Source organism: Melitaea cinxia, chromosome 14 (assembly GCF_905220565.1).
Source record: "Melitaea cinxia chromosome 14, ilMelCinx1.1, whole genome shotgun sequence".
In the NCBI taxonomy this organism is placed as follows: Eukaryota; Metazoa; Arthropoda; class Insecta; order Lepidoptera; family Nymphalidae; genus Melitaea; species Melitaea cinxia.
This window is the reverse complement of record NC_059407.1, coordinates 13,670,740-13,698,549: the sequence shown is the minus strand read 5'-3', so window position 1 is coordinate 13,698,549 and position 27,810 is coordinate 13,670,740. Positions and strand designations below refer to the sequence as shown.

General features: G+C 33.8%; 2 protein-coding genes across 6 annotated transcripts in view; one reads left to right on the top strand and one right to left on the bottom strand.

The window, feature by feature from the left end:
- LOC123659572 (DNA topoisomerase 2) overlaps positions 1–14,461 on the top strand; it is a 35,534-nt gene extending 21,073 nt beyond the window's left edge. The window contains exons 8-19 of the mRNA XM_045594780.1: positions 3,000–3,157; positions 3,808–4,016; positions 5,360–5,500; positions 6,259–6,397; positions 7,076–7,199; positions 8,059–8,214; positions 8,531–8,677; positions 9,228–9,341; positions 10,713–10,890; positions 11,180–11,427; positions 12,055–12,219; positions 13,709–14,461. Coding sequence (XP_045450736.1) covers positions 3,000–3,157; positions 3,808–4,016; positions 5,360–5,500; positions 6,259–6,397; positions 7,076–7,199; positions 8,059–8,214; positions 8,531–8,677; positions 9,228–9,341; positions 10,713–10,890; positions 11,180–11,427; positions 12,055–12,204 — 1,764 coding nt within the window. The 3' untranslated portion in view covers positions 12,205–12,219; positions 13,709–14,461. The remainder of the gene's footprint in view (positions 1–2,999; positions 3,158–3,807; positions 4,017–5,359; positions 5,501–6,258; positions 6,398–7,075; positions 7,200–8,058; positions 8,215–8,530; positions 8,678–9,227; positions 9,342–10,712; positions 10,891–11,179; positions 11,428–12,054; positions 12,220–13,708) is intronic.
- Positions 14,462–14,836: 375 nt separating this feature from the next.
- The window catches only part of LOC123659571, a 149,382-nt gene continuing 136,408 nt past the window's right edge, over positions 14,837–27,810 (bottom strand). For all 5 annotated transcript variants that reach the window (XM_045594776.1, XM_045594778.1, XM_045594779.1 and 2 more), the window contains 3 exons: positions 17,900–17,993; positions 16,809–16,963; positions 14,837–15,745 (listed from right to left, as the gene is read on the bottom strand). In XM_045594776.1, the coding sequence (XP_045450732.1) occupies positions 15,454–15,745; positions 16,809–16,963; positions 17,900–17,993 (541 nt within the window). In that variant the 3' untranslated portion in view covers positions 14,837–15,453. The remainder of the gene's footprint in view (positions 15,746–16,808; positions 16,964–17,899; positions 17,994–27,810) is intronic.

The window sequence follows — 27,810 nt, the reverse complement described above, 5'->3', positions numbered from 1 at the left end:
GAGTTTAGGCCAAAGAGGATGGGAAGACAGCTGTAATGATTTTATGACAAAACGATCGCTTAAAAATTGTCTTCTGATTTGCAAAGGAGGGTCAACACACTCAACCTGTAGGGCATTAGTAGGCGACGATTTCATGGCACTTAGAATAATCCGGAGGCTTTTGTATTGGATTTATTATTATTATTATTCTTGAAATGGCTCCCTTGCGGATTTGCCAATATCAGAGTATTTAAACTTTGCTTTATTTGGAGTTATAGTAGGAGTACAAGTTCGGTTCCAATTCCCGCACAAGTTTGCCTGAAAGAAAAGTTAACTTGCCTAAGACAAAAACACACAAAGATATATAAAAATACAATAGTAAATATATACTTGGAATAGTTAACTTTTGTTAGATATCTCCATCCCATTATAGTTTTATATTGTTAATTTCAATGAACGTGCATAAAGAAGTAATAAACAGGGAGAAAACACACATTAATAAGGATTTTAGGTCAGTAGGACGTGGAATCTCAGGGGGAAGAGCATCATACAAAGAGAATCGTAATTTAGGACAAGAAAAAAATATATGTTCTGGGGTGCCTTCGTCTAAACCACATTCACAAATAGAGGAGTCTTTGATTCGTATTTTGGCCAGGAATACAGGTGTACACGAGTGGCCCAACCTTAGACGACATATAGTTGAGGTAACGGCTTAGCTTGCATCGCGATATTTAAAGAACCACGGCTTGAATAATATTGATTCCTGTATGATAGCATAGTACTTCCCTTTAATGAGGCTACTACGGGACCAATGTTCACCCCAGTCTGAGAGCATGCGGGTTTTGGAAAAGGCCATGAGATCATAACAGTAAGCCCTATATTGACACAATATTCCATATGTAGTGGCTTCCTTCCCATAGTAATTAGTTTATTCGTTCAACAGAGTCCGAGAGACTCTCAGAGGAAATATATAAAGCCAGATCATCCGCGTACTGAAGAATATTACAGAAACTAAGAACAGAGAGATCTAAATCGTGTGTGTATATACTATACAGAAGAGGATTGAGAACGGAGCCTTGAGGGAGTCCTCTCCATATCAATCTAGGAGATAGATCCAGATTACGCGTAGAAATAAGAAGGGAGCGACAAGAAAGATAATTGAAAATGAAATTTACTATCCTCACTGGAATACTCAGATTGAGCATTTTTTGCCTGAGTACCGGAAGTAGTACATTATCGTACGCGGAAGAAATGTCCAAGAATAATCCTATGAGGGTCTCACGTCTGGAGAAGGCAATCTGGATATCAGTAACTAAGGTCGTGAGACTATCCATTGTTCCCAGGCCTTTGCGAAATCCAAACTGACTTTTTGAAAGAATGCCTCTGCTTTCCATTAGCCATTCTAGTCTATTTTTAATGAGGTGTTCTAATATCTTGGCAAGCGTACATGAAAGCGCGATAGGGCGGTATCCACAGGGATCGGTAGAGAGTTTTCCCGGCTTAAGAATTGGCAAAATTACTTGAGTTTTCCATTCCTCAGGAGGAATTCCAATCATATTTGATTGGAATGGCATTAATAACACCCAAGACAATTTTTTTAGTTGATGGACCACTTTAACAAAAAAAGAATATGGTATGCCATCAACCCCAGGGGAGGAGTCTTCAAGGGACCCTAGTACCAACTGAAATTTCTCCCAAGAAAATGGGGAATCAAAACTTTCTGAAGTAGAAAGGGGAATAGAGGAAAAAGATTCAGATTCTTCTAAGGAAGGAACATAAGGAGGAGCCAGTCTTTGTACAAAGGAGTTTAGCCACAGTGATGGATCATTTGATATAGGGACATTGGATGAGAATGATCCACAGAATTTTAAGTGTTGATCAATTATTACATACAAATTTATTAATTCTTCTCACCTCCCTCTACTTTTTCGATTTACTTCTTCTTTTCAGTAATCGTCAAACATTTATACTTTTTAGGACTAATAACTAACACAAACTTTTAATCTGTATACAACGAAAGAGTAACAGTAACTGAAACATAAATTAACAAACCAATTCGTTTGGAAGTGTGTGTCAAACTAATCATAATAAAAAAAGACTCGTGTACGATGATACATGTATTTACAAGTTTGAACTTGTCTCGAAATGTACCTACTAAAGCTTGTAAAGCTTTCTGTTTATTTCTCTCTACAACTTTGAATTGTCGAGTGTTTGATGTAGAGATGAAACGGATATCCGGTAACTATCCGGTATCCGGCCTATCCGGCATTGTTTTCACTATCCGGCCGTATACCGGATAGTAATTCAGTATGCGGCCGGATGCCGGATAGTAATTCAGTATCATCATCATTAGCCTTCTATTGCAGACGATTTAGATAGTGTCAGATAGACACTGTGTCGCCTAGGACACTCTTCAGAAAAACACAGAGTTGCCTAAGCTCTGCGCTACCTTCTCGACCTCACTAACTAGGCCCACAGGAACGACGAGTCGATACGTGTGGAGCCAGTTCGGCTGCAGGGGTCTTTCGCATTTTACAGCTATGCCACGAATGCTTGACGGAGACCCCATTCCGGGTTTCAAATGAAGGTTTCCTTCCCCAGGACCCTGATGATTTTGAGCCAGGTTTATCCCTCGGTCGCCTTTTACGACCCCCACGGGAAGAAAGGCAAGTGTGTGTGCGATACACCAAACATCTAAGTTCTGCCGGATATCCGGCGGCCGGATATTGGCCGAATATCCGGTATCCGGCCAAACTGCTATCCGTTTCATCACTGGTTTGATGCCAATGAGTTCGTATTAACGCGTCGTTTTGTTACGTGGCAATGGTTTTTTCGTTCGAATTACCAAGTGTATAAAAATGTATAGATTTCGTTTGAAATATAAAGGATTTTGTAGGGAACTCGTGATGACTTTGAATTATTGGTAGGTTCGAATTATCGCAGTTTTGAATTAACGAGAGTCGACTGTATATATATTTTAGAATAAAAATATTAGCATATTAAAAAAAATATTATTTCAGGAATATAACACAGATACAACAGTAAGATTTGTTGTGACTTTATTGCCGGGGAAGCTAGCTGAAGTAGAAGCCGAAGGCATACACAAAGTGTTCAAATTGCAGACTACTATATCTATGACGTATATGAATGCTTTCGATCACAATAACTGTCTTAGGAAGTAAGTTTTATTTTATTTATTTATTAGATGTCTTAAGACAAAATGATTTATGTTTATTTGTGGTTTCATACATTTTAACTATATGAGAGAATATTTATTTACTAGCAGTTAAAGGTGAGTTTAGTTCAGCTAAATCAATATATACGGTTACTGATATTGTAGAATGAAAATAGACTATAATAAGTTTAGTAAAATAATCTGTTCTAAAATCTATAAAAAAAAAATCACAACAATATTTATTTTATTATACATAATAAATATACACTTCAATTTCGCTCTGGTGTAATCCTGCGTGTGCCGTTTCTGCGGCGCCTGAACACCAACGGTCGCGGGTTCGATTCCCGCTCGGAGTGGATATTTGTGTTATATATATATTTTCTTTTCTGGTGTGGTTGTTAGTCCGAGTGGGTCTCCTCATCGTGCCTTAGAGAGCACGTTAAGCCGTCGGTCCCAGTTGTTACCATGTACTTACACTTGATAGCAATCGTTACTCATAGTAAGGAACATCCGCCAACCCGCAGTGGAGTAGTGCTGGATTACGCTCCAATCTTTCTACATGGAAAAAAGAGTCACATGCCCTGGATATTACAGGCAGAAGCAGCTCAATTTGTATAATGGTGTCTGTATTGTAATTCTATAAAATTTTCCAGATACGATAAAGTAGAAGAAATCCTTCGTGAGTTTTATGACGTAAGATTAAAATACTACGCTAGGAGGAAAGACTATTTAGAAGGTCAATTACAGGCCGAGGCAGACAAACTGACAAACCAAGCAAGGTTCATTGTCGAGAAGTGTGATAAAGGATTGGTTGTCGAGAATAAGAAGAGAAAGGCTCTTGTTGAAGAACTTATTAAGAGAGGTAATGTGTGTATTAATATAAAAAAATTAAGGTTTAAAACTTAACTGAAGTAGGGCAAAAAATCCTGCTCAAAATTGGAGCAGCCCGACTGAGGAAGTAAGTACCTCGACCTTACAGGAGATGACAGCTAAATAATACTGTTTTTAAGCAGTGTTTGTTCCTGTTGGTGAGTAAGGGGATTAGAGTTCCTGGGTCGGGAATAAAGTCGGCCATGTAATTACAATGCTTCTGGTGTGTCTATAAGCTACGGTTATTAATAATATTAATAACAATACTCTTTATTGTACACCATTAAAAGAAACAACAAAACAAAAAAACATAAAATGTAAGATGTACAAAGGCGGTCTTATCGAGGAAAGAGCAATCTCTTCCAGACAACCTTTGGGTATAGGACACAAAATAGAAACTGCAGTTAGGACGTAAACAAATAATTGGTGTGCAAATTAGAATATTTGAATAAAGTACTAGTGATAGTATATAATAATAAACATACATAATACTTACATAACACTTAGATATATAAAATACATACATACATATATGTGTAATAAATATATATCATATCATACAAAAACGATATAGGCGATCATGACGTGCTTAGTGACTATTAATGTAGTTTAAGGTATTTTAAGTAAAGTAAAGGTATTTTAAATTAAGTAATTATTTAACATCAGTGATAAAAAAATGTAGAAAAACTAGCTGATCCAGAAAACGTTATTCTGTCGTATGGATAGGGACAACATTTTCATCTAGGGGTACAAAAAATAGCTTAAAACCTATTTTCAGATTCACTAAATCAGTCAAAACATTAATTTATTAGATGTTTTAAGGTTTTATAGAAAAGAGATGTTCACTTAGGCTCTGCTGTTCACCAATATGTTGCAGGGTTGTGTCTTGTGTTTCCTTAAATATATTTTTTGATTGATGGTTTGGTTTACTGTAGCTGCTCTATAACTTGCGTGGTTTCATCCGTATTTATTATTGTAACTTTTTGCCAGTGTGGTGATAAACAAACTTTTCTACTTTACATTATACTCTTGAAAAATTGAGAAAAAAAAAATGAGTGTACTTTAGACCACACAAATAAAGTAAAACTTCTTTAGCAATAAGCCTGCACTGTGTCTAAGATACACGAAACGTAAATGTTTATGTGAGAAAAAGGGAAAGAAAATGTGTGCTCGCACCTCTCTTTCTTGCTCCGTTCGACTCGCCCGACTTTTCGTAACGCCCTCGTCACGCATTCGCCAGCTTACTCCAAGTCAAACATGCGAAAAGAAGTTTAACTTCGAAATTTATAATGCTACCTAATACATTCTCTATATTAAATGTATATATTTTTATAGGTTATGCACCGGACCCCATAGCTGAATGGAAGAAAAGAGCAAGCAAAATGCAAGGACTCACTGCACTGGAAGATGAAGAGGAAGCAGAGTCTGAGGACGAACCCGAACCAGAGGAAATTAAGGGGAAACCTGCTGATCCTGGTCAGTTAATAGTTATATTATCTAAAAAAAAAAGGATTATTTAGTGTTTATCATTATTACCCTTTTTGTATCAGTTTTATATAATTCTTTAACAAACAATATTTTAAACACCAAATAATTACATTTAATTAAAAGCTTGACAGATCCTTCAATATCATAAGAATATGTAAATGTTCTTGTAATATTTTTTATTTACATTTCAATATTGCTGTGTAGTTACGGCAATGAAGAATATAGCCAGCCACCCCCTGTCTTCCCGTGTCGTAAGAGGCGACTATGGGATAACACAGTTCCACTACCACCTTGGAACTTAAAAAGCCGACCGATGGTGGTATAACTATCCAACTGCTGGCTTTGACATACACAGGCCGAAGACGGGCAGCAGCGTCTTCGGTTCGACAAAGCCAAGACCCGCGGTCACCAACCCGCCTGCCCAGCGTGGTGTGACTATGGGCTACACACATGAATTTACGCCTTTTTTGGCGTAACTTGTGGAGGCCTATGTCCAGTAGTGGACTGCGATAGTCTGAAATGATGATGATGATGACATTTTAATAAATCTTTTATATTTTAATAAATACTAATACAATTATAAGTAGGTAAACTTTAATATAGAAATGTAGATTACTGAACTTCTAATTTAGATAGATAAATAAGTAACCTATGATTTGCGGTGATAGTTTATTATAATACTGCAAAATGCTACTAGAGTTCTCAGAAGTTCAGAGTAGATCTCCTAAAGTTTATAATATTTTCAGAGAAAGAGTTCCAGCAACTTAAAGAAGTGAAAAGATTCAACTACCTGCTGGGCATGTCTATGTGGATGCTCACAAAAGAGAAGAAAGATGAATTACTCAAGCAGAGAGACCAGAAATTGGAAGAGCTCAATGCTCTCAAGTTAGTTTTAAAATCAATTTATTTATAACTAACGAGACAACTCAGTATTACTTACACTAATTGTCAGATTGTTTGATAATCATAATGTAATGCAATTCTGGTTTGTATTGTAGTTTCTCAATAGTAAAAAAAAATTGCTTAGCTAGGTTCAGTTGTACTGAGGGGTCATTCAAGTATTACAGAAACACAGAAGGGGGTCATTGTTTTGGTTATTTCTGATGATATGGGGGCGGGTGGATCTAGATTGTGGTTATCTAGATGTCATCAATATTTATATATTATTTCTGAATAGATTTATTTTCTTCTTTTTTTTACAATCAATAGCCCCTAGTAGGATTAAAAATATATATAACAATTCTTAGGTAAGCATAGGGGGAGGGGGTACAGTTTTGCTGACTAACTGAAATACTGCTTACGTAATAATATTTGAATGACCCTAATGCATCAATTTTTTCATAACTCAGTAGTTATCATATATTTGTAATATATAGACTATTGAACAAATCTTAATAAAAAAAAAAAAAAATCCATTAAGATCCGAATCTTTGAGAAGTTCATCAGTCACGAACATAGTCAAATCTTGTTGATGACACTAGTGTAGTTAATATTATTTGACTATGGATTTCTTATATGGCTTCATACATTTTTCTTGAAAATATATATGTTAATAAATTTCAGAAAGAAGACCCCAGCAATGTTGTGGCGCGATGATCTCGATGTTTTCTTAATTCGTCTTGATGAACTAGAGGAAAAGGAACGGCAGGAAGAGTCCGCCACTAACAAGAAGAGTTCCAAGGCTTTTGTATGTTTTTTTATTTGAGCTAATATATCTATATATTAATACGTGAAGCCAAAACTTTGTCCCCCTTTTGACCAGAATTGCGCGGACGAAGCAGTATAAAATTTTGCATACTTATAGTTTCTATAGAGGACTAATACTTTACTAATATTTTTTTAAATTATGCGAAAAAAAATACAATAAATCAATAAAAAACATTACCACCTTGTATTTGACACACACACACAAACACACACATTTTTTATTTAAATGCACATTTAAACTAATTATGGTCTAACTTTGACCACTAGGCGACCACTAGTATGTATAGATATAGATGTGTGTGTGTGTGTGTGTGTCGAGGCAGTGTTATTCTAAATATCGTCATACACAAAAATCGTCATAAACAAATAACCACGTTTTTTTTTTTGCCATAATCTTCGTTTTATTTTCACAAAATTCATTCATTCATTCAAACTCAAGAATTTGTGACAAACTTTCTTGCTCTCTCTGTATCAATGATGGTCTCTGATGTGTCATTACATGATAATACTAAAAATCTGACTTCAAATAGTCTTCATATACAACCTATCTGAAAAGTTATTTAATTTATTTTACTAATAATTGTTTATTTTGTTCTATTTGTGCTATATATAAAGATGGAAAGAATGAAGGTAAATTCTATGTGTATAATTTTTCTGTTCTGAACTACTGTAATTATTTCTTTAATTTGAGTTTAAATAAATTAAGAAAAAAGTAATTTAAAGACATGTATACAATTTATTTATTTTGCATTGAATCCTATATAATATGAAACTTCAAATTAGTTTCAAATAAAGTCAATCAGACGAGTTTTTTTATTATAATAATGTATGTATTAAAGGCAGCAAATAAGAAAAACCGCAAATCAATGCTGGACATCGCGCCTTCGGAAAATGGCAGACGAGTTGAGCCGAAAATATCAGAAGACCTTATCAAGAGGATACAAGCGGCTGAGAAAGCTAAAATGAAGAAAGAAGTTAAGAAAGAATATGATCCTGTAAGTAGATGCTAAACGATTTGTTCGAATTATGATTTTTTATATTTATCAGATCATATGTTGAAGAAGACGCCGAAGACGCTGCTGCCCGTCCTCGGCCTGTGTATTTCAAAGCCAGCAGTGGGATGGTTATCCAGCCATCGGTCGGCTTTATAAGTTCCAAGGTGGTAGTGAAACTGTATTATCCCTTAGTCGCCTCTTACGACACCCACGGGAAGAGAGAGGGTGGCTATATTCTTTAATGCCGTAGCCACACAGCATTCGATTTGATGCCTTATAATTTTTATTATAATTAATAAGTAATGATATGTTCTAGGATGACCCAACGGGCGTCAGTCCAGCCAGTGGTGAAAAGAAACCGAAGGCAGCTCGAGCTAAGAAAGAAAAAACTGAGAAGCCAGAGAAAGAGAAAACAGATGGACTCAAACAAACCAAGCTCACATTTAAAAAGGAACCTAAAAAGGTAATATCAATACAAATAAAGCACATTAAGAACTTTAAATAATATACAAATAAAAACTTAATTAATTGATCGATTCAACCTGCAACATCCCACTGCTAGAAAGTAACTTAAAAATCTAGTTTGAATGGCGTTTCGCGAATTTTTAAAAACCTAAAACGTTCGATTTTTTTTTTTTTAATAAACATACTTGTTTAAATATAAATTAATTTTCATCCTTATAAATTATATTAAACAGATAGTGCAAGGTCGTGTTTAGTTCTGATCTTATACTATCACACTTGTAGCGACATCTATCTGTCCACAAACTGAGTAAAAACTGACGTATTCTACATCACAGTATTAAAGTTATCCGAGCGTTTGAACTACATACAAGAACCTGACAACAACCGTTTGGCAACCCACCATACACAAGTTCCATCTGGTCGGAGTATCCTCCCTATACAATGGTGGATGAGGAACTTTACACCCTGTTCCTCACACCCCAACACTCTAACTGCAACTAAAGTTGTAAATAAAATATAATAGTTTTTTTTTTAATTTTTTTTTTCAGAAAAAGATGACATTCAGTGGTAGTAGTTCAGGGGAAATGTCTGATTCTGAAATTGAAATAGCCGATCCTCCTGCTCCAAGGGAAAGACAGAATGCCAGGCGAGCGGCAACTAAGGTTAGAAAACTACAAAAAAATTCTATAGTTCATAAAGTTAACATTATTTCAAAGGCTTTGTAGGCAACTTAGCATTATTTATGTATATTATAGCTATTTGTATTCAACATAATATATTAACAATAGTTAAATAGTATTTAATTTACATAATACTATCTATACTAATATAAAGCTGAAGAGTTTGTTTGTTTGCTTGCTTGAACGCACTAATCTCAGGAACTGCTGGTTCAATTTGAAAAATTCTTTCAGTGTTAGCCAATTTATCGAGGAAGACTATAGGCTATATAATACTTTAGTACCTCTTTTTTTTTCTTAAATTAACGTGGGTGAAACCGCGGTGCACATGTCTAGTAATATATTTTTTTAACTAGCATATCCGCACGATACCCGTAATATACGGCGGATTTGACAATAGCTTTCTCTCGTGATTTTTATACTGACATTTATTTTGTGATGATCAAGATTTTTGACATGGCTATGTCTATACTCTATAGTCATTTCAAAAATCTTAACACTCGTAAACGTAATTTTGTCATACGAGAGATTTTATTGTAAATAGCTAAATTATTGTTTAATTGCTAAAGGTTTTTTTTAATTTTTTTTATGTCACTAGGTCGCCAAACAAGCGTACGGCTCACCTGATGGTAAGCGATTACCGTAGCTTATAGACGCCTGCAACACCAGAAGCATCGCAAGCGCGTTGCCGACCCAATCCCCAATCCCCCAGGGGCTCTGGTCACCTTACTCACCAACAGGAACACAATACTGCTTGAAAACAGTATTATTTAGCTGTGATCTTCTGTAAGGTCGAGGTACTACCTCAGTCGAGCTGCTCCATATTTTGAGCAGAAAATTCCTGCTGTGCCCTACCTCAGTTAATAATATAATTAGTATTTTTTTTAATATACTAATTCGTGTGGTCCCATTTATTATATTTGATTGAGATCTGATGACTACTTTTTGAGTCTCTCTATTGCGTATTTACTTCTTGATTATTTTTTCCTCTACCTACGTCGTATAACTTGTTAATGTAATTAAAGTAGTTAATTTCCAAATTTTTTTTTTGAAGTTTACTCCGTATGAATCGATCTTTATACAAGGCCCCCGGTATGAAAAGAATATGATTAGTAAAATCTACTGAACGAATGACCTCGTTAAGTTTTTGTGTGCCATCTATCGAAACCCTATTGGGTGGCGTTATTTGATTCGTTTATTTACCATTTGATATGGTATTAGTCTTTTACTTAGACTAGTAAGCTTTTTTTGTAACTGTTTAGACATTCGATCTGAAGGAGTAAACTCCAGTCGTGCGTCGGACCTGACACACACTCTTTTTTTTTTGAAAAGCTAACGAAAGACAAAAATCAACAGGTGCAGAAATACAAGGACGGGTCGGATGATTCAAAGTCTGATTCAGAAGTAGAATTGTTAGACAATAAATTAGAATCGGATACAGAAAAACCGTTAGCGATGTCTCTTAGTGACGAAGATGAAGATTTCAATATCAAGAAGAGCAATGCTAAGAAAAAACCCGCTGATATGGACTCTGGTGTGTATTCTGAAATTGCTTGTCATATATTTAAAAACTCAATTCGAAAACATATTGAATATTTGGTATTTAGGTGTTATATCACTCTCAAAAAAACCATATATTTAGTCATTAATTTTTTAATTTTATTAACTTACGTATTTTATAAATTTCTTTTAAAAAAGTAAATTCTGATAGATACTAATATTGGTGGTAAATTGAAATATAAAAATATTTACGAGTAGAGAAATATTAGTTTCATATTTTGAAGTTTAATCTAACTTAACCTAATTTATAATCATTTTTTCAGATTGTCTATTTGATTCGTTAATAGAGGATTCGAAGAAGGAAACTGAAAAGGCAAATGATATTATAGCAACAGTATTATCAAGTGACGATGAAATAGTAAAAGAGTCACCGCCTCCGAAGAAAAAGCCAGCTCCCAAACGGAAACTTATGAATGTTGATAAAGACAAAGATAAACCTAAAAAGAGACCTGCTAAACTTTTGCTCAGTCAAGACAGTGACGATGACGACAGTATATTTGACAGTAAAAAGGTAAAACTACATGTACTTTTTTAATTATTTTATTGCTTGCAAAGTAAATAAATGAGTTTGCCCTTAGACTATGCTTTTCCTATAAAATATCCAAGTTATAATTGTAAAAATAATATTCATTACAATTTGTGACGTAGACGACACATAACTGGAGGCTCTCAACTTCCGTTCGCCTCGCCCGATCACACTTTTCGTCAAGCTCTCGTCACGCTTACTCCCTAAGTCAAGTTTGCGTCAAGAAGTTTTATTTCGAAAATATGTAGCTGTAACAATCGGCAGTTACCTGAAACAAACATTAACTTGTCTACTTTAAGAACAAAAACTGTGTTATAATCAAAAGATATTTATTTATATTAGTAATACTAGCTGACCTGGCAAACTTCGTATCGCCTTATTTTTTTTCTTAAATATAATAATTACATATATCAAAACAAAATATACCCTATCTTTCAAGTTGGATCAAACTGCACACGGTGTGCAATTTTGACTAAAATCGGTTAAGTAGTTTAAGAGTTCATCGCGGACAAACATTGTGACACGAGATTTATATATATTAAGATTAATCCTATTTGGGGTTTCGACATTAGTATCTGTTTTACTGTTATAACATGAATATGTATATTACAGGATAAAAAAAAGCAGAATCCGAAGAAAAAGACGAAGAAAATGAGCAGTGACAGCGATAGTGACGGGGGAGCACCCGTCGCCCCTCGGGCCAACGCCAGAGCCAGAGCCCCTCAGAAGTACCACTACAGCGATGGCTCTGACTCTGACTGAGGGTGGATATTATAGGTCAGACTTGTTATTTTATATCACACTACGCTTCAGCTACTACTATGTGGCTACGGTACTAAAGAATTTAGCCACCCCCTCTCTTCCCGTGGGTGTCGTAAGAGGCGACTAAGGGATAACACAGTTCCGCTACCACCTCGGAACTTAAAAAGCCGACCGGTGGCGGGATAACCATCCAACTGCTGGCTTTGAAATACACAGGCCGAAGACGGGCAGCAGCGTCTTCAGTGCGACAAAGCCAGCCCTGCGGTCACCAACCCGCCTGCCCAGCGTGGTGACTATGGGCAAAACACATGAGTAAACGCCATTTTTGGCGTAAACTTGTGGAGGCCTATGTCCAGCAGTGGACTGTATGGGCTGTAATGATGACGCTTCAGCTTGTGATATCTCACTGTTAGGCCCCTTTCCCCACGTAGGAGAAGGATTAGAGCTTAATCCACCACACTGCTCCAATGCAGGTTGGCGGATATATTCCTAACTATAAGTAACAATCACTATCGGGCGTACATTATAACAACCTTGACCGAGAGCTAAACGTGCTCTCCATTGCACGGTGGGGATTCCCACAAGGACTAACAGCCAGACTAGAAATAAATATTTGTATAAACACAAATATCCTCTCCGAGCGGGAATAGAACCTGCGACCGACGGTGATTAGGCGCCGCCTACACGGCACACGCACTATTTGATCGGTCGTCATATATCACTAAGTTGGCAAAAATTATTGAGGTACGGCACAGCAAACAGCAGGCAACTCGCAGGCGATGCTTCTGGTGTTGCAGGCGTTAATAAGCTGTTGTTACCGCTTACCATTAGGTGCACCCTACGCTTGTTTATCAACCTACTTGTGTTTTTTTTATATCACTAGGTCGGCAAACAAGCGTACGGCTCACCTGATGGTAAGAGATTACCGTAGCCTATAGAAGCCTGCAACACCAGAAGCATCGCAAGCGCGTTGCCGACCCAATTCCCAATCCCCCCAGGAGCTCTGGTCACCTTACTCACCAACAGGAACACAATACTACTTGAAAACAGTATTATTTAGCTGTGATCTTCTGTAAGGTCGAGGTACTATAAAGTCGGGCTGCTGCAGATTTTGAGCAGGAAATTCCTGCCCTATATCTCAGTTAGTTGTGTAAAAATAAGTCTGAAAAAAAGAATGTTATGTAAGCTCATTTATTGAGGATGATAGGCTACAACACATTAACTCTGTGACAGAAAGAGAGCAGCATAAATAAAATATAATACAATCTGAACGCACTAATATCAGGAACTACAGATTTAAATTAAAAAATTGTTTTTGTGTTGCGTACTCCATTTATTGAGGATGGCTATGGGCTATATTATGATATGTTTATGTAAGTTTTATACTCAAATAAACGCGGTCGAAACCGCAGCACAAATCCAGTTTAAAATATATATCAGTATCAAACAATATTTTACACATCATATCAAACATATAGTGATTTTGTTTGTTTGTTGTTTGCAGGCCGCTGCATGTGGAAATGGATTAGCGTGAGAGCTACAGAGATGTTTTTATAAGATTCATATTGGGTCTTGAACTGTTTGAGTATTTTCGTATTACTTATAAATATAAGTAAATATAAGTATTGTGTCTATTCTACTTATTGTTAGTTAAATTGTCATAATATTATTAATAGTAGTAAATTAGAATTATCTTTTCTTTTGTATAATCATATTCTAAATTTAAGTTCGTCTAGTAAATGCTACTGACGAACTTAAATATTGAAATTTTTACTATTTTTACTCTGTGGTCTTACTTCAGAATTCTTCTAATTTTTTTACGAAACTTAACTTCTAAATTTTGTGTAATTCTCCTCCTTAAAAAAATATCTTTCTTTTTATTTTCATGTTTCGTGTCTTAATATTTTTGTTGTCTTCTTAATTTTATTGTATATTTGATTTAAGAACTATAAAATGTGGTAGTTTAGAGACAAAAATCCTATATTTTTAATATTTATTGTCGTTTTAAAATTCAAATACAATTGTTTATTTTTAATGTGTATTTGTATGACATCTTTAAGAAATCTCATTCCATATTTTATGATCGAGGAAATGAAATGTTTAGTTGTCAATTATTACGATCACGGTATTACGCAGATGAAATAAAAATACTTATTAACTTGGAACATTTCTTATTACGTATTGTCATTTTTAATGTTTTCACGTAACAATGTCTCGATTGTTATAATAATTTGTAAATAAATTATTTTTTAAGGAACTGTTGTCTTCTTTCTTTTTATTTTATATTTTAATAGTTGATATGGTATGTGTCGTTTTACAATATAAATTCTAAGAATTTTGATTCTAGTATGTATACTTTACAAGTAATTATAGAATAGTATAAAACCGTTTAAAATCTTATCAGAAGTGATAGAACTCATCATTGAAAAAACTATTGCGTTTTTATATATTAATGGGTATCATAATCAGTAAGGTTTAGAACACTGAATTTTTTGAAAGTACACTAAAATTCAGCTTCGATTTTCAAAATTCTTCAATTTTTTACACTTTTTAGCTTACCCTTCGTCAGACTAATTGGCACATCTTTGTTGGGTTAATCAATATTAGTGGGGTGAAAGATAAAAACATCATGTAGTAATAAAATCGTTTATTAGAAATATTTGACATAATACGTATTACATTGCTTAGTTTACATTAATGATAAAATTCCTAGTATTATACTTTTTAATGGAGTTTTTTATCTAATTAAAATATTTCCTACACTTTTTAAATAACAGGTATATTAATATGGCATTTTTAATCAGATTCATATTTACAATAAAATTTATAAATAAACTAGTCACTTAATAACATTCAAGATTCAGTTAGTATATTTCTTTGACATATAAATCAAATGTTTTTTTTTCAATTATTTGGAATAATGTATAAAAGCCTATTTTTAATTAAAAGTTATTGGAAGCGCACATTTATTGTCCGTGGGATGAATAAATATAAAAAAGTAGACTGTTGATTGAAAACCAATATCCAAATTAACGTCTAATTATCTAAATACTCCAATATCGTCTCAAAGCAAGTTCAACTTGTTACATAAAAATCCTAAACAAGAAATATCCTTTGAAAGAAAAATCTGTAGTAATATTTTATTTTACGTCTTAATTAGTAAAGCTGTTCTAAGAATTTCTTATCATAACGGGTCTGTCAATCACGAAATTTGACAGAACGATTACCGCCATTTTACTTTTTTTTTAATCAGTACCTGCTTAGTTTGCTTTCTCTGTCTGAATAGCCTTTAGCACTTTCCCTATCCGAGTATTTACCGCCGTTGTACTTATTGTATCGATCGTGTCCATTTTGTCTGTACGGCTTTTCACTGGCACTGTAGTGTATTTCGGAGGGGCCGATTGTTTTTGACCAGTGATGTGTCCAGTAGAAGTCGTCGGGGTACCGCGGGTATGGGTTCTCGCGACAGAGCACCACGCAGTATATGAGGCTGCCCACGAGCGTGATGAATCCGAATATAAGGAAGACTATACCCAGGATCCTGGAAAGAAATAAATACGTAACTTTGACTGATTTTTGTATCAAAATGAACTCATATGGATTAAATATGTCTATTGTTTTTTGTCATCAGCCGCATTGGAGCAGCGTGGCGATTAAGCCCTGATCCTTCTCCTACATGGGGAAAGAGGCCTATGCCCAGCAGTGGGATATTACAGGCCGAAGTGATTGTTTTTTCGTCGCCAGTAGATGTGCATGGTCGTTTTTTCCTAAAATTTTCTATTTATCATAAAAAGGAGTAAATAAAAATCGATGGAATAAATAGATGGAAGGAAAACCAATCCTACCCGCAATCCCCCCTGGAGCTCTGGTCACCTTACCACAAAGCAGTATTATTTAGCTGTTGTGATTTGTAAGGTCGATGATGTATTTCCCCAGTTGGGCTGCGCCAGATTTTGAGCAGGAAATTTTATGCTTATACCTCAATTAAAATTAAATAATATTTGAGAAATTTTGTTATTAATGTGGTATCAAAAAGGCGTTTTAAGAAAACCGAAATTATTCATATCAAAACATTAAAAAAGAAAAATATATTAAGCTACTAGACATTATTATTTTTTTAATTTAGCGGCGGTCTGAACGTTCGTGGGAATCGTTCTGAAATCAAAAGCGTTTGAACAAATGTCATATTGTTGTCGCAAATTACCTTTACCGTTGAGCGCGAACTATTTTAAAATGTAAATTGATTTTTAATGTTCTGGAATTCTTTTTCGTTGTTGGGATGAGATGTATGGATGTAAACCGCATTATGATCTGGTTTACGAAACAGTTTACACACTTTTGTAACGTGGGAATCCGTTATTGATAAATTCTTTAATGGTTTTTATTCGATTCTCTGTTCTGAATGTGTCGAGCTCGGATTAAATTTATGAGTGCGACGTAGTATCGTGGTCTCGATAGCAAGGCACAAAGGTATAGAAATAACAAGTTTTTGTAGGGTGTTTGTTGGTTGTTTGCTTGGTTTGGAAATTTCGCGGTCAACGATAAATAAATACGGCTCTTACAGACCCCCTCCCTCTTGTGATATTTTGTGATTTTTCTCTCACCAAACAAACAGCGGTTCGAAGAACTGCAGCACGATGACGAAGCCCAGCGTAACGAGTATGAGGCCGAGGTTCAGCAGCAACATGAGGCAGCACATGCCCTTCACGTTCGGACAGAAAGGGTTTGGAGCCGCCATTGCGTCCACTTTCACTCCCGCCTTTTGAAATTCAATGAAAATGAAATTAAAAGAGATTTATTTGAGATACATACACTGCTTACAGACACAACTAACACAATAACAATATGACACAAAAAATATATTTTTGAAATGTATTAGTTAGGTTGGTAATCATGTACAATCCCTGCGAGAAATTTATGTGGTTGGGGGGAAAAGGGGTTTGTAGGGGGGGGGGGGTTCATCAACGGAACGGAGCATGAGTACACTTCTCCCAAAACCAGAATTAAGTTAGAGTTAGAAATAACAAAATGCAGTACCCAGAATATAATTTAAATAATGTGGGGGTGTTCAACAGTATCTTGGCTTCTCCAACTTCTGAAGAGGCTAGAAGTGTGTATAAATTAGTCCTAATATATTTAAAGAGACGTTGTTGATTTAGTTAAGAACGATGGAGGTGACGTGGTCACTGTGTGACAAAACCTCCAATTTTTTAAGATTTAAAAAAAAAAAATATTTACCTCCGATAAAAAAACCTACCTGTATTGTACATTATAGCCGTTAGGTTATTAGATTTTTGACGGTTATAGCTTCGTTAAAATGAATTGAAACAATATGTTGATAGTCTAAATAAGTGTATTTTGAAAGCGCTGTCGATTTTATACAAATGAATAAATAAATAAGTTACATTAAAATGGGGTTTGTGGTTTAAGATTACCGAGTTTGTACCAATAGATAAAATTTCTGAAAATTTTTGTATACAATACCGAACAATTATGTAATTTGTTATGAAAAATATTTGTACTTTAAATGTCATCTCTTCGATTTTAATATAACTACCATTTTAAATATAAATATACATATATTCAGGTGATAAGAAAGTGTTTGTTTGTCAGAAGTATCCCAACTCAAAAGCTATTGAACTTCAAAAGGAAAGTATATTGTATCTTGAATTTTATGTAATTACTTTAATCATACCTTTCTTGAGACTTTGGAGCGGTGAGTGGAAGCCACTGAGGGCGCGACCGCACTTCTGTACGAGTAGACACTGCGCGGTGCTCTTGACTGCCGGCTGTGGACGAAATCACAATTACTTCTATTCATTATTTATCAACTTCAAAATTATTTATTTTAAAAATAATTTCCTGAGTTGGGCACAGCAGGAAATATATTGCTTAGAATTTGGAGCAACTGGGAAAGTACCCTAACCTTGTAAAAGATGACAGCTAAATAATTATGCTTTCAATTAGTGTTTTGTTCCTGTGGTGTGGTAAAGTAGCTGGAGTTTTTGGGAGAGTCGGGGAGATAGGATCTGTTACGTGCTAAAAATGCTCTTGATGTTGCAGGCGTCCACAAGCTACGGTACGCTAACCGTAAGGCGGATCGTATGCTTGTTGCCACTTACGTAATAAAAAAAAAAAAGCTTAATTCCTATAATAAAAGTAAATATCATACAAGCGAAATTAAAGATCAAAGATTAAAAAAAAGTCATTTAGGAAATACGCTTAGAAAATTGATATGGTCAAACACATACATTTATAGAATTAGAAACATAATTAACATTCGTTATTATTTTATCGTTCTTTCTTTTCATTTTTTTCTTTATTTATCTTTTTCAAGTTATACTTCTTTGGCGCGTAAATTTTTACGATCATCTCATTTCGCGCACATCGTCACGAAAAAAAACCGAAGTTAGCTAGTCAACGAAGAAGAAGTTAGCAACATGAAATTTCAATTAACATATATGAATGAAATTTAGCCAATGAATTATAACTTCTTACGTGCGTACATAAGTAAACATAGTTTTTTTGTTTGTTAGGTTTCTTGTTTGTGTACAGTATGTCAAGTGTTCACAGTGACCGTGTAAGTTTAAAAATAGTCGTAGTAAATGGATTCAAAGCGAACGTGGCTAATGACTCTACATCGGAACATTAATAATGACGGATTTAGATATAAATACGCCTTTAAATAGATATCAATGAAGAAATAGAAATATATAAACATTACGACTCTTATTACATATTTTATAGATGAAACTAATGTCTAATAAATCTTATTTGTAACAAGTTTTATCTTAAGTTTCTAATAACAATTATTTCGTTGAATGTTTGCTGCCCATGTACCTAATACTTATAATATACATTGAAGTTTCTTTACATAATAACTTTAATATCATTTAGTTCAGAATCAGTTCAGCCTATTGCAGTCCACTGCTGGACATAGGCCTCCCAAAGTTCGCGCCAGACAACCCGGTTTTCCGCAATCCTCATCCAGCCTGTACCGGCAATCTTACGTAGATCGTCGGTCCAGGACGTCCCATACTGCGTTTGCCAAGACGCGGTCTCCACTCCAGGACCCGTCTGCTCCAACGGTCATCGGTCCTGCGACACAGATGGCCAGCCCAGTGCCAACTTGCTAATTCTACAGTCTTGCTAATCTCGATAGATATGTGGACACTGACGAAGGGACTGGTCCACAAGTTTAAAGCTTTAATATATTCTAATACATTTCTTCGTTGTATGACTTTTAGTCACTGTTAGTTAAAAATCTAATGAAACGAAAGATCGCAATAGAGTAAAACCAATCTTGTGTTAATCGACTCATTGTTAAAAAAAATCTTGTCGAAGTGTGCTTGAAAGAAAATCAACTGATTGGATTTAGCAGTTTAGATGATGGCAGCGCTAAGTGTAATCAGTTATTCTTTTACCTTGTAGCTCTACTTTTGTTCTTATTATTCTCTTTGATACACATTTTCTAGGTTATATTATTGTATTTACAAAGAGCAATTGGAGCCTACGTTATAAAGGTTACTGTAGTTGATCTAGAAACACATTAAATTAGAATAATTTTCCCGCGGATGATGACTATTAGACGTAGTTGAGATATCTAACAACCTATTCTTGTACATTTCCAATCATCGGGTATTTGTGATCAAATACAGTTTTTGTTTATAATAATAGGGATTTTTTTTTGTGTTTTACATAAATACGATATATATAATACTCCTACAGACTAGTCCATTGGCGCAGTTTGTAGTGGCCCTGTTTTCTGCTCCGGGGGTTGTGGGTTCGATTCCCACCCCAGTCTGAGTGTAATATATATACACCGATGTATAGCTACATACATTTTTTGCTTGTCATAGGTCCCCAACACTTGCACTACAAATACAAATACAAATATACTTTATTGTACAACCAAAGACAATACAAATAACATAAAAGAAAAAGAAACAAGCGAGAAATAATAATAATAATAATAACAAAAAAGGAATGTACAAAAGGCGGTCTTATCGCTAAAGAGCGATCTCTTCCAGACAACCTTTAGAAAACACTAGAGCACTACATAATCTAAAAACATCTTTCAGCTTTTTTTAATGTATTTGTGGTGTACAACGAAAAAAAAATGAGTGTTCATTAGACCACACGACTGAAGTAAAACTTCTCCTACAGTAATATACGAAACGTAACTCTCTCTTTCTATCTTTATTAACGTATATCTCCCTCTCAACTTCCGCTCGCCTCGCCCAATCAAAATTTTCGTAACGCTATCGTCACGCATTCACCAGCTTCTTCCCAAGTCAAGCGTGCGTATAGAAGTTTTACCAGTACAATTATTTATGTAAATAAAAATAAAAGATAAACTGTATATTATAAATTTTACTCGCTAATAAACAAACGTAACTAATCGAGTCACGATTCCGAGCGATTAGTTCCGAGACAAGGTCGAATCGAGTTGTCACGATCGTGTGACATAACTATCGACAGTTTGGTGGTCAGAGCAGGTGCTAATGTGTCTGACCGTCGCTCAATTATTACATCAGTACGGGTAACTTATGCTTATGTTTACATACGATTTAGCTTCTCGTTATTTCCTTTATTTGTGTGGTAACTTAGAACAGGTTAAGTAGGTATCTGTTGTAAGGGCTTTGTCCCTAACTATTCTAACTGTAGACTACTTATTTTTATAGTTGGAGAGAAATAACACTTTTGCTATTCAAATATCGGATCGGAATATCTTTATTTTTAAAAACTTACGACTATATATACAAAATTTAAATGACATTAGAAAAGTCTTATATTAATTTTAAAACAATATTTAAAATTTGGTTGTCAAAAGAGGTTGCTTACTTTTCCACACGTAGAGAGATCGTATGTAATCATATACATATATATAACGTAGGTAAACCCGTTATGTACTGTCGTTTTTTTTTAAATTTTACTTGTATAGGAATTTTGTCAAATCGGTTTTTATTGATTCGAATATAGTGGTCTTTTTGTTAAAATTAAATGAAATTTAATTGGAGGATAAAAATCTTAGCAAGCGAAAGTTGACATTAAAAACGTTAATAAAAAAAAAAAGAACTATCAGTATTGTATCAAAATATTTTAAACCAATTCTTTTCGTTCTTTTATTTGGACTGATGGACAAAAATGGTTAAATAATTTTTACTATGGAGGTAGAGGATATATTGGCAAATTCATGTTTTCGAGTATCTTTTTCCGGATTATGCGTATGCAAGCACGAGATATACTTCCATTGTATCATTTCATCATAATTGTATAACTTACAATTAGAAACAAAAAATAAAGAACTTAATCTCTACAAGCTTTTATAGCTATAAAACAGCCTCCTTTCGAAGGCTATAATTTAGTTCATACTTTCATCTCCACAATAATCGATAAAAAAAAAACCTTTTTCAAGCGATTAACTTAAGAATGTCAACACCATCTATTATAAAACAAACATGTAAAAAGTTAACGTCTTGATAGAAACCTTGATTGGTTCCTTTGTACGGGGTGGACAGTCCGGGAACTTGAAAAGAAAGTTCAATGTAATTAGAAAAAAATAACGATAAAATCCTTAGTCATTCAGAGGGCTATAAATGTTTACAAATAAGATGTCAAGACATTAACGCATTTTATTAAAAATAAACGATCGACCGCTTTGATTCATTGCTTTTTATTTGTAAGGAGGCTGCATAAGAATTACAATGTAATAATTTATAGATAATTTTAAAATAATCCTTCTTTCGACTTAGTTTTGAAGCATATTTCGTATTTTCCAAGTAGGTAAGTTAGGAGGCTATCGTTGACCTGTCTGTTTTTATTAGGATTATTTTGTATTTTATCTTATGCTACTATGGTTATTGAATTAAAAGTAATAATCTTCAAATTTTTAGCCTTATTCGTATTGGCCTTAACTTGGGTATATGGATTGTCTGGAAGAAATGGCTAAATAGCCATAAGCCATTGTACTTCACAGTCTGTAAATGTTTTTTAAATGTGTTTATTGTTTAAAATGTAGTTGTGGTGTACAATAAAGTATGAAAAATATGTGGTGTCATGGGACACCAGGTAGGAACGAAGTTCCTTCGGATAGTATAGAAGCAACACAATTTGAAAAAAAAAATGTTGAATTTTATATATATTTTCTAGTTCTTGATTTTTTTAATTTTGTTGATTGTGTGTGTTATTTATTAAGTACATAAAAGTATTTAGGAAATTTAGTATTTTAGAAAATAACAAATACCGTAAAATAAAATATATCAAACAAAATTCAAACTATTAAGTGAAATACCAAACATGTGTCTATTGAATAAATGTTATCTATTAATAAAATCTGTCTAATAAATGTTATCTATTTTTGTCGACAGTATAAAATTACATAAATAGTACAAAAAAAGTTTACTAGTAATATTTTAGTTTAACAAACGTCATATTATACAGTCGTGTGACTGATATAGACGTGATAGTGATAGATAGTGACGTACACTTCCGTTATATATTTTTCCTACGGTTATTATCACATTTTTTCAGTTCGGTCGCTCAGCCAAATGTCAAGCCTGCCGTAAGGAACTTCGTTCCAATAAATAAATAAATAAATAAAAAACTGTTTATGTACAACTGGCCAAGATGTTCGGGTAGGGATTTATTTATTTATTCTTGGATAAGTAATCTTTCAGTAAACTTATTTAAATTCCTTTAATAAATATTTAGTAGCTTATTATTACATAGAAAAATGGCTACAATACATAATATTATCACTCGCGATTATCGCAATCAAAATAATCAACTTGCATTTTAAACTGACAACGTATGAGACAAAAATTAGCACAATTTGTATGCTTCCTATGAAAGCATCCGACTAATGAGACGTCTAAAACTTAGGACGCGACAAGATCGTAGTTGGCTATAATTATTTCTTTTAATTAACAACAAGTCAAATGAAGTGGTTTACTGTGAAATAATTACGCGTAGACATTAAAGGTAATTTTAAAATTTATGACCATGACTGCAATTAGGGACGAAAAACCCGAGCGTCGGTGTTTCACAAAGAATTATTGTGCTGTCACGTAACACTGGAACGAAAAAAAAGTCAACCGTGGTTTCTGGGAGCCGAAATTACATAATGGAAGGTCCATCGTCATGCTTTGACATCAAGGACGTGAATAGAAAGTAAGAAAGTTATGGTTTCGACTTTTTTGTTAATCTAATTTATTTCAAATATAAGAAATAACATAACGTAGATCACATTTTTAACCTACTTCCAAAAAAGGAGGAGGTTCTCAATTCGACTGTATTTTTTTTTTTTATGTATGTTACATCAGAACTTTTGACCGGACGGACCGATTTCAACAAATTTTGTTTTAATCGAAAGGTGGTGTGTGTCAATTGGTCTCATTTAAATTTATTTGAGATCTAACAACTACTTTTTGAGTTATATCTAATAATGCGTTTTTACTTGACGCTTTTTTCGTCGACCTACGTTGTATTATACCACATAACTTTCTACTGGATGTACCGATTTTGATAATTCTTTTTTTGTTGGAAAGAGGATATCTCTAAATTGGTACCATGGTAAGGAAACCAGGATCTGATGATGGAATCCCAGAGAAATCAAGGGAAACTTTCGAAAATCCGCATTAACTTTTTACTGGGTGTACCGATTTTGATAATTTTTGATTTAATCGAAAGCTGATGTTTATCGTGTGGTCACATATAAATTTTATCGAGATCTGATATTTACTTTTTGAGTAATCTTTGATAACGCGTAGTTACTTGACTATTTTTTCGTCGATCTACGTTGTATTACTCGTCGATGTGATTGAAGTCGGTTTTTTTTCGTTTGCGAGCAAACATAATTATTATCCTAAAAAAGTAGCCTACTTTTTTTAAAGTTCAAGCCTTTACTAGATACTAAACCCAAACAAAATAATTTTAAAGGTCATACAAATATGAATTCTGAGCGTTTGTGTAATTATCTTTTGTGCGTTTTCATGTCACGAATTCTTTTTGGGCTTATAGAGTGCAAAAGATAAAAATCATTGTAAAAATTAACTTAGCAATCCATTCTTTTAAACCTTTTCATGTTATTAATAAAAGTATTGCACAAAAACGCATTATTTTTGAGTCAAAAATAGATCTTCAAAGGTGTCCAATAAGAGAAAACGATACAAAAACATCCAGCATAGATATATCTAGAGATTGGAGTTCTACAGCATCCGCGACACAATGCAAGTACCGTTTGACGATTTGACCTAGATCCATGGTATCCCGATTAGCGATACATTTGAGTTATAAATTGTATTATAGGGTATGGCGATAAATCAAGCGTTCCATGTAATATTTTACTTTAAGTCATTATAGTACAGAATTGAGCGATTTAACAAATCTGATGTATTCATAATAAGATTCTTTTGTGCTATTTTTTTATTTGTATGTATAATTTTAAATAGTACTTATTAAAATAGATAGATTCTTAAAAACAAAACAACTTAATTTTCAGTTACTGGCTTTTGTATGAATATATACATATATATATATAAATTCTCTTCAGTAGTTATTATAGAGTAACAGTGTGTGTAAAAATCACATCACTTCAGCCTATCGCAGTCCAATGCTGGACATAGGCCTCCACAAGTACAAGTACAGGTAGAGAGATATGACAATATAATTATACATTTACTGGAGACGAATAAAACAGCTCCACCATGGCCATCATTTCTGTCATCCCGGAAACATGCATAACTGGGAACTCTGAAGCAAGAGCCAGGTCTTAACCATGTTTCCTAGACAGCTAGAATTGATGGGTTGATATGATTATCTAAGTGAATCATCATCATTGCAGCCTATACAGTCCACTGCTGGACACAGGCCTCCACAAGTTTATGCCAAAAATAACATGAACTCATGTGTGTTGTCACCACGCCGGGCCACGAGTTGGAGACCGCAGGGCTGGCTTTGTTGCACCGAAGACACTGCTGCCCGTCTTCGGCCTGTGTATTTCAAAGCCAGCAGTTGGATGGTTATCCCGCCATCGGTCGGTTTTATGAGTTCCAATGTGGTAGTGAAACTGTGTTATCTCTTAGTCGCTTCATACGACACCCACGGGAAGAGAGGGGGCGGCTATGTTCTTTATTGCCGTAGCCACACAGCTAGTAACTTAATATACTAGAAATATTGAAAATTCAAAAATCGCTTTGAAAATGATCTATCAAATTTTCTTGATAATTATAATTTTTGTCGTGGTTTTGGTTGTCAATTTGATTGACTAAATGAAAACTTTTTACATAATGGTGTTTGCTTTATTAAATAATTCAAATTATTTAGTATAAGCCAAGCGATTTGCATGACGCCGATTAATTGAAAAACTTTAAATAAATTCGTGCCTCACATCACGAGCTTGGGAGAGACCTGCACGATTACATTCACATATACTTATTCTTACTGCTGTGCTGCTCAAATTTGTAGTGTGAAGTAATATGGCCTAATACTATTATGAACAGTCTACCTAATGTAAAGAGTTTATTAATCGGATTAGTAGTTGTTGTGTCCAGCGCATCGAAAAAAACTTTTTAGTTGTATTATGAACACTATACATTTCGAATGACCGTATCCGTATGTGTAGTAATTTCCCAGTCGAGTTAAACATTCTCTATCAAGTCTGATACGCAATATCTTATGTACAAACAGCATAATAGTGATATTACTCAGTGTTATCTTAAACTCCCGTTACAACAATATAGGTAATCGAGTTGATTTCATGCACAACTTGCACGTGGATGAGCACCGTTGTACCCATTGCTCTCTCTATGGGTAATTTTCCATCAAACTTGGCGTTTAATGTAATAGTTTTGTTTAATATGAAACATACTTGTACCAGCGTTTGAAACGTTGCGTTTTTTTATTCATTATAATTAGCATACATAACATCAAACAATGTTGATATAATGCTTTGTAAAATAAATTATCGCAATTATTATCTATGTGTGTCGATATCGATTTTTAATAAAGGAAGATGATTACTACGTATAGAAGCAATATATATTTTCTATATATAGTGATTTAGTATGAGAATAATAAATGCACGTTCAAAGAATAGCTAAATTATCCATAGCAATTGTATATTGTTTCTATATAAAGTTTGTAATTAAAATATCATAACCTTGAGATCTTGAAAAAAACTATCAAATTATTATATTAGATATTCTTATAGTCGTATATTTTGCTTTTTAATTTAATAAATATCAGAATTATTTGGAATATAATATTGAGATGAATATGAGATGCATATTAAAACAACATTTATATTTGATTTGATGGCTTTATGATAATATTTTCGATAAATCAAGTCGTTATGTGATCTGACGGCTTCAATTAGAGGAATTGTTGAAGGATGTGAGCAGATGTAACGTAGTGGTGAAGACAGCTTCTATTCCAACGGTTTATCATTGAAATTTCTGTATATATTTATTTTATTATGAAATGTTTTACTTTTGAATTTTTTCCGACTCAAAAAGTGCTAAAGTTTATTTAAATTAATTAATTTTAAAATAATTAGTATGGTTTAAAATTACATTGTACGTCTAAAAATGTTTCAGTACTAGTAAAGCAAAAACATAATAAGTGCCAACCATCTTTAATGCAGTTTAAAAACCTATATGTATATTTATTTAAAAAAAAATCAGAATTGGATCAAACAGAGACATGTAATTGTATATCAATAATAATTAAATTTATTTGTAAACTAGCTGCCCGGACAGGCTTCGTTCTGTCAAAAGTTAATAGTGAAAATTCAATTTTTTTAGTATTAAAACCTTCCGTGGGCCTTAAGAAACAAAAAATAATAATAATAATTTGCCGAATTGGTCAAACCGTTCTCGAATTATGCATATCACTTAGCAACATTCATTTTTATTTATGTATCGATAAGTCAGTCACATAAACATTTGATTGACGAATATTAATTAGTTCTATAATTTGAATTTTTTTTGGTGATGTGTCTGCCACGTTGATTTAGATTATTTGTTAACCTGGAAAAGTCATATATGGTTTTATTATTATATTAATAATTTCATTTAATTACATAGCGTATCAGAAATAGCTATTTTAGTATTAGACACTGTCACAATATATTATACATAATATGATGTTTCAAAGCTAGCTCGTTATAACAATTTTAGTTGTTTAAGTTTGTTTAAGGTCCAAGGTATGACAAGGATTGACATGAATTTATAAGGCTATTAGTTAACTAATTTAATAAATATCTATGAATGTATGTAGGAATTGTATGAAAATCACAGTTTTTTCCTATTTGGAGATAAGTCGTTTCTTTCACCGGACTATTTGTTGCTGTACGTTTCTGTGTTTTGATCACACAGATAAGTAGGAAGTGATTGCCTCTTTTCTGATTCTTGAATTTTGTGTAGGTCTTACCGATTTCTGTCTTTCCAATAAGTCCTATTTTCTAAGTTTTATAAAAAAAAAATAGCTCTTTCAACTGGTGTGGTCGCAATCAAGCCTATTTTGTAAATAATGTCCCATAACACTAACTTTAGCTAGAATTTACCATGTCATAGATGATACTTTATAAGTTCAGGCTTGGACTGT